The sequence below is a fragment of the Diorhabda sublineata genome, chromosome 8, assembly GCF_026230105.1.
Source record: "Diorhabda sublineata isolate icDioSubl1.1 chromosome 8, icDioSubl1.1, whole genome shotgun sequence".
Lineage (NCBI taxonomy): Eukaryota > Metazoa > Arthropoda > Insecta > Coleoptera > Chrysomelidae > Diorhabda > Diorhabda sublineata.
The window spans coordinates 318,677-327,119 of NC_079481.1; the positions used below are offsets into that span (position 1 = coordinate 318,677).

At 28.8% G+C, this 8,443-nt stretch overlaps 1 protein-coding gene across 1 annotated transcript; it reads left to right on the plus strand.

Moving 5' to 3' along the window:
* The first annotated feature begins 205 nt into the window (after window positions 1–205).
* Window positions 206–8,227, plus strand: LOC130447387 (ubiquitin carboxyl-terminal hydrolase 1). Its single transcript, XM_056784183.1, has 6 exons — window positions 206–370; window positions 437–1,065; window positions 2,393–2,605; window positions 2,663–3,133; window positions 4,302–4,610; window positions 6,083–8,227. The coding sequence occupies exons 2-6, from the start codon at window positions 451–453 to the stop codon at window positions 6,338–6,340; spliced, it is 1,866 nt and encodes a 621-aa protein (XP_056640161.1). The 5' UTR covers window positions 206–370; window positions 437–450; the 3' UTR covers window positions 6,341–8,227.
* The last annotated feature ends 216 nt before the right edge of the window (window positions 8,228–8,443 follow it).

The window sequence follows — 8,443 nt, forward strand, 5'->3', positions numbered from 1 at the left end:
TTCCTGAGTTAAATTAAGTGATAAATTGTTCAATTATTCAATTATAAATGTATCAATAATTTAATAATAAAAAGATATTTTTATTATTATATAAATTATTGTATAGACAACACACATTACGTAAAAGTATTAGTGTTTATTTTCTTAAAGTTACCTAACCTGACGTAACTATAATAATGTCAGTTGTCTTACGTCTTCCTATCCCCGTAGAACCTCCTTCGTTAAAAAAGTTGCCAGTGATTAGTTTATACGAAGTTATTTTTAACGTAAATGTTAAAAAAATCAACGAAAAGGACATCATTTCGGATGACGGCTGACAGTTAAATTTTGACTTGTGTTTTAAATCAGTTTTTCAACATCAAACACACATGTATGTAATGCTTATTAGCACTCGGATGTTAGACCAATTATATCATTTCCTCCTTTTTATTCGTAGGAATACTGAAGAAGATGACAATTCTAGAGAATGATGTGATTCCTATGCGCAACAAATTATCTCTGACAAAAACAAAATACAAAACAAGCGATCAACTGAAAAGAAAATACGCCTTCGAAGAAGATTCCATTCCGGCTAAGAAACAAGCATTTAACGAAATGTTGAACGGTTATAGAGGAGAGCAGCGTAGCAACGGGGACTCTTCCCAAGATCCTCCGGTCGCTACTTTATCGAATATGGGAAATACTTGTTATTTGAATAGTGTTTTGTATACTTTGAGATTCGCGCCTACGTTCTTGCATAATTTACATCATTTGATCGGCGATTTATCTCTAGTCAGTTCGAAATTGAATCAAACTAAAGCCAAGACGTCGTCTTTAGGTAGAAATATTGGGTCAATTACGGGGCCGAGTTCCCGTAGTACGAGCAGTAAAGACTTGTTATCTTTAGGCAGTTCGTGTGACATTATTCCCAAATCGAAAGTGCAAGTGGTTACTGAAAAATTACACGAATTATTTATGACTATGCACACTTTGGAAATGAAAGAATCCAACGATCCCTATCAACCTGTGGCTTTGTTACAAGCCGTAAGGGAGGCCAATTCCATATTTGAAGGAAACAATCAACAAGTAAGTCATTAAATTACTTTTTTCCACTCATAATAATCGACATTAAAATTTTATATTTACTTGTTTTCTTTTAACATCTAGTGCCTAATTTCTTTATTACATTTTTCATATTTTCATTGAATTTCATCAAAAAAGTGAATTCCTGCATGTGATTGATTAGTAAACGTATTAAATTTAATATATTTTGATGATTTAATCACTTTTGTTTGGATTAAAATAGTCAAATCTTGTCTAAATTTGTGTCCTAAATGAATTTGAACAATTACAAACCTATATTCTAGAAATTTTCATTGAATTTCATTAAGAGGATTGGAAATCATGCAAGTGTGTATGGAATTTATGTTAATTTTCAAAAATCAATGTTTTGATTACTTCTAATTTGCTAGAAGGCTAAAAATTCGTACCCACCTGTATATTAGTTGATTATTGTTTCTCCTGGAATCGAGTTTCAAAAATTTTCATTGAATTTCATCAAAAAAGTGAATTCCTGCCTGTGATTGTTTAATGAAAGTATTAAATTTGATAGATTGATGATTCATTCACTTTTAACTCAACTAAGTGACTTAAATTTTGTCTAGAGTTGTGTCCTAAATGTAATTGAACATTTGTGAACCTAAATTCTTGAAATTTTCATTGAATTTCATTAGAAAAGATTGAAATTCATGAAAGTGTGTGTGGAATTTAAATTTATTTTGAAAAATCCATATTTTGACTACTTTTAATTTGCTAGAAGGCTGAAAATTCGTATGCACCTGTATATTAGTTGATTATTGTTCCTTTTGGTATTGATTTTCTAAAACTATCATGGAATTTCATAAAAAAAATGAATTTATGCTAGGAACTGTAAGCAGTTGCTTGGAAATCATATTAATTTGGGTAAATCAAAATTTGAACTACTTTAAGTTCAGCTAGGAAGTTAAAAATTGGTATCCACCTGTATATAAGTTGACTGTAGCAATTTGTGTTTTTGATTTTCGAAAATATCCATCAAAATTTATGAAAAAACTAAATTTATGCAAGTAAATGCTTGAAAATGAACGGAACTCATAGAAATTTTGATAATTTTTATTTAGGCTACTTTAAGTTCAGCTAGAAAGTTAAAACTTCGTATCCACCTGTATATTGGTTGACTGTAACCATTTGTGTTATTGAATTTTGAAAATTTTTGTCAAATTTCATTAAAAAAGGGAGTTCATGCGAGAGTGTGTGAATAGATGTTTGGAAATCATACTAATTTCATTAATCAATATTTGGACGACTTTAAGTTCAGTTAGAAAGTTACACGGTTGCCAAATCTCCGTCTACATTAATGCTATTAAATTCATAGGACGCTCACGAACTCCTTGTATATTTATTGGACAATATTCGTGAAACCTGTGATGTTTTAACCCAACAAGTTCAACAGAATCCCGAATTACTCACCGAAACCGAAGCCCTACCTACAGTAAATAGCAGCAAAATATGGAACGTTCGAAATTCTTGGAAAAAGAGCCTCAAAAAGAAAGACAAATCAACAAAAGAATCCATTACGGAAGAGCAAGTTAGTTTAGCTCTTTATCTCCCAAAATATTAATAATATTTATCAATAATCCCTTAGGTAAACGGTTCCCATATAACCGACGCCGAAGATGCGACTTCGGTGGACGGCTCCAACAGCTCCACCAAGAGGAAACTCTGCTACAATTTCGTAGCCGAAGATTTCGAAGGAATAACGTTGAGACGCACCAAGTGTTTGGAATGTGAAGGCGTCACCGAACGCAAGGAACCTTTCTACGACATACCCGTGCCCATATCGTTGAAGGACGAAGACGCCGAAGACGTCAACGTCAGCGATATATTTCGAAGGGCGTGCGTCACTACCGAGAAATTGTGCGATTCCAATAAATATCTTTGCGAAAATTGCGAACGTTACAACGAGGCCAGCAGGGAAGTGCTGTTCGAGAAATTGCCTAACATCATGGTGTTGCAATTGAAGAGGTTCACCACGTCTACGATGGGCGTACAAAAAGTTAATACTTATCTACCGACGCCGTTGGCTTTGGAATGTTTTTGCGAGAGTTGTTGTAAGGTAAGATCTTTTTTTTTTAATAATTTCATTGTTGATTTTAATGTTTTTTATTGATATTTTGATTTATTTGTTTATTTTTGATAGCTCCCGGTATATTCTTTCACGTTAAAGTATCAAAATCTTCTAATTTGGTCGTAGAATTTCAGAAAAAATTTCCTATCCTACTAAACTGGAGTCAAAAATTGCGAAAACTTCAACGACATTTTGATACTAGATCATATACAGAGTGTTTGAAAATTATTATACATTTTTAGTTGGAAAATTTTGATTCCTTAATGTTTTTTTATCATTTTTGTGTGATTATGTTTATTTAATTTCAGTTTTTCAAGTGAAAATTGTAATTTTAGATCATTAAATTTGTTCAATTCGAGAAATGTCTTTCGGTACACTCCCCATATACTATTTTATGTAAAAATATCGGAATCTTCAAATTTGGTCGTAGAATTTCGGAAAAAATTTCCTTTCCTACTAAACTGGAGTCAAACATTACAAAAACGTCAATAAAATTTCAATACTTGCTCATATACAGGTTGTTCTAGGAATTTGTCATTAAAAATTTGATTAAAGTGACAAAAAATTTCATTCATCATTCTATTTATATTATTTTTTCACCTGCTCTTGTGTTTGATTCCTCATAATGTATTTTTAAACTTGGTTTTATTGATAATTCAATTTGGTATGAATCTATACAACTCTCTCGCTATACCCTGTATACTGTTTTTGATAAAACATCAAAATCTCTATATTTGATCGTAGATTTTCGCAAAAAAATTCGTTATCAATTAAACTGATATCGCAGAATACGGAAACGTTGACTAAATTTCGATACGAGCTTATATACAGGGTTATTAAAAAGTAATTGGCCCTAAAAATCTTGTTTGTTACAGTTTATTATTTCTAATTGCACTTTTTCCAATAAGTATTTTAAATTAATTCAAATTTCGTTTTATTAAAAATTCATTTTGGTATATATTCTTGTAACTTTCTCACTTTACCCCGTATACTGTTTTAATAAAATATCAAAATTCTTATATTTGGTCGTAGAATTTCGAAAAAAAATCCCTTTCCAACTAAAATGATGTCGAAAATTACGAAAACGTTAACCAAATTTCGATACGAGTTTATATACAGGTTGTCCGAAAAATATATTTGGTCGTTTGGCTTATAGGTGGAAGAAAATCAATCGCGCATCCACCGATACAAATTGTGTTGCGTTATAATGCATTTGGGGGGTACGATGGCATCCGGACATTATATAGCGTACGTCAAAGCTACGGATCATTTGGAAGATTATACGGATTGTACGAGGGATTTACCGAAAGGTAGTTTATCGGCCAGCAGTAGCGAAAAATCATTGAATATATTGAAATTTTTGAAACCGAGATCGTTGGGGGGTTCTTTGATTGATAGCAGGAACGGTTTGACGTCTAGGAGCGTCAATTCTATCAGGACCTGCAAGAGTATGGATTGTTGTGGGGTAAGTGACGTAATTTTCATTTCGACGGTCGTTTTTTTTTTATTTTAATAATTTGTTGTCATTTTCATTTGTATAGGTCAAAATTTAAAGATAAAAATTATTTGAAAAATGGGAAACTTATATTTGGAATACTAGAAATTTTGTGTTGTTTATAAAAAATTTGAAAAACTGGAAAGTAAAAATTTTACTCGTTTTTTTTTTTTAATTTTTAGAATTACTTGATATTTTTTTTGTTTAGGTTAGGTTAGGTTGTATTTAAAAAAAATCATAACAATAAGCCTAATTTGACGTTTTTATTATTTTTTGGGTGATTATTTTAAATTTTTTTCGGTATTTTTCAAAAAAAAATCAAAGAAATACCATTATTTTCGATATTAAGCAGTTTTTTTTATTTTTTAGAAATTAATTACAAATTTCTATTTGGATATTATAAAATTAGTTAAAATGTGTTAGAAATTGTTATTTTGGAAGTTTTTTGAAAAAAATTTCATAAAATATTTTTTTCTATATTTTTTTGCTCTCATTTTTTTCGTATAAACTTGTCAGATTTTTATATTTTGGATATTTTTTATTTTTCTAAATTTTTTTAATCCTCTTATTGTTTTCGAAATTTTTAAAAAGAATAGTTTTCAAATTTTCAAAATAAAAAGGTTTTTTTTTAAATAAATGAAATTTGTGGTTCTCTCAATTAGTACGATAAGTTCGTATTTTTCTAAATGTTGATTTTTGAAATTTTAATTAATAAATAAAATAAGTTTCACCAAAATTTCTATTTTGAAGCATCTAAAAAATAATTTGTGCATTTTCTAAAATTAAATGATTTTTCAAATTTTTTCGTAAAATAAATTTTTCGAATTTTTCTTCATTTTAACTTATAAAAAAATCTAAAATACCGAATTTTTTCTTTAAATTTTTCGTGTATTACTTTTTTCTTATTTTATAAATTTTTTTGCATTTTTTCGAAATTGATTCCCTCGGATTTAAGAAATAAAATTTTTAATAAATTTCAAAATTAAAGTACGATTTTTTCCAATTTTCTCAGTATATTTATTCAAATTTTTTCGTAAAATAAATTTTTCGAATTTTCTTCATTTTAACTTATAAAAAAATCTAAAATTCCGAATTTTTTCCTTAAATTTTTCGTTTATAACTTTTTTCTTATATTAAAAATTTTTTTGCATTTTTTTCGAAATTGTTTCTCTCTGATTTAAAAAATAAAATTTTTAAAAAATATCAAAATCAAAGCACGGTTTTTATCATATTTTTCATTTTTTTTGTTAAAAAATTCCAATTTTCTCAGTATATTTTCTATTTTTAAACTTTTCGAAAAAATATCGTTGTTTCTTGAATTTTTCACGTACAATTTTTTTTATTTTAAAAATATTTTGCGTTTGTTTTTCGAAATTTTTTTTCCATTTGAAAAAAAAACAAATAATTATGAATTAAAATATATCAATTAAGATTCTTTATAGGTTAAAATCAACAAAAACGTCGTGGAAAACGTGATAAACAGTTTTTCGCGTAAAATTGTCCACGATTACAAATGGCATCCGAATAATAATTGTGCGTCGTCGCCTTCCTCTGAAGATATGTGGTTGGAATGCGACGACGAGAACGTTAGGGCGTTAACGACTCAAGAATTCATCGAAGAGTTGGCCCACAAACCGAATTCGACGTCGACGCCCTATTTACTCTTTTACGCCAAAATAACCGACCAACATACTGAATAGTGATATGATGGTAGATAGTTCGATAGGTTTATTCAAAAGTTAGATGTGGATATAGTACAAAAAGAGAAAAGTTATATTGTATTATACTTATATATACATATATATATATATTTATGAAAAAAAAAAGAAAATTTCGGTTTCTCTTGTATATGTATATTTTTTCTTTCTTTTCGTTTGGTAAAAAATCACATTCCTTTTTCCCGTTGCCGAAAAAAAAAATTATTTTTATAATTTCTTTACTGCACCCTGTATACGATTTCACGTTAATATACCGAAATCTACAAATTTGATCGTAGAATTTCGGAAAAAATTTCCTTTTCCACTAAACTGACGTCAAAAATTACGAAATCGTCGAGGAAATTTCGATACTTGCTCATATACAGGTTGTTCGGAATTTAGTTGACTTTTTAAAGTTGAAAAATTTCGTTTCATCAATTATTTTTTTGGGATTTTTGTCATAAATCACAGTTTTTCATATGAAACGTTCAATTTCGATTATTATATTTGTTCAATTTTTGAGAAATGTCTTTCGGTGCACCCCCTGTATACTATTTCACGTTAATATACCGAAATCTTCATATTTTATCGTAGAATTTCGGAAAAAATTTCCTTTCCCGCTAAACTGACGTCAAAAATTACGAAATCGTCAAGGAAATTTCGATACTTGCTCATATACAGGTTGTTCGGAATTTAGTTGACTTTTTAAAGTTGAAAAATTTCGTTTCATGAATAATTTTTTTGGGATTTTTGTCATAAATCACAGTTTTTCATATGAAACGTTCAATTTCGATTATTATATTTGTTCAATTTTTGAGAAATGTCTTTCGGTGCACCCCCTGTATACTATTTCACGTTAATATACCGAAATCTTCATATTTTATCGTAGAATTTCGGAAAAAATTTCCTTTCCCGCTAAACTGACGTCAAAAATTACGAAATCGTCAAGGAAATTTCGATACTTGCTCATATACAGGTTGTTCGGAATTTAGTTGACTTTTTAAAGTTGAAAAATTTCGTTTCATGAATAATTTTTTTGGGATTTTTGTCATAAATCACAGTTTTTCATATGAAACGTTCAATTTCGATTATTATATTTGTTCAATTTTTGAGAAATGTCTTTCGGTGCACCCCCTGTAGTATACTATTTCACGTTAATATACCGAAATCTTCATATTTTATCGTAGAATTTCGGAAAAAATTTCCTTTCCCGCTAAACTGACGTCAAAAATTACGAAATCGTCAAGGAAATTTCGATACTTGCTCATATACAGGTTGTTCGGAATTTAGTTGACTTTTTAAAGTTGAAAAATTTCGTTTCATGAATAATTTTTTTGGGATTTTTGTCATAAATCACAGTTTTTCATATGAAACGTTCAATTTCGATTATTATATTTGTTCAATTTTTGAGAAATGTCTTTCGGTGCACCCCCTGTATACTATTTCACGTTAATATACCGAAATCTTCATATTTTATCGTAGAATTTCGGAAAAAATTTCCTTTCCCATTAAACCAACATCGTAGATTACGAAAATTTGAACGAAATTTCGATCCGGTGTTGCCAAGTCTGTATATAGGATGTTCGTTGTTTAAAAATTTTGATATTTCCGAAAGAAAATTATAATTTTGTTTTCGATAGTTGAATTTTGTTGTTTGTGGATATAATTCCAATCCGGTCCCTTTTCTTTATATTAATTTACAGTTGATTATACCGAATTAAGCTGATGATTTGACTAAAACATTTTTTTTAAGAAAAAAATTTCTTTTATCATCAATTCGACGATGATATGTTTATTATATAACGAGTTGTTGTTCCACATTTTGTTTTCGCCGTTTTTTTTGTATTTTCAACTTTATTCATTTTATAATAAATATTCATCATTGCTAAATAGATTTTTTTCATTTATCTCACCCAGAAACGATTCCTCGTAACCATCAATTACTCCAAATCTTTCATAAATAATTACGATATTATCGAAATTATGATGCCAGCTATAGAAAAATAAATTTTACTATATGCGACGTTGCCAAATCTAATTTTTTTCCGAAAATTACCGGATTTTTATGTTTCTTTTTATTCGAATTGAATCAAAAGGTGAATTTTA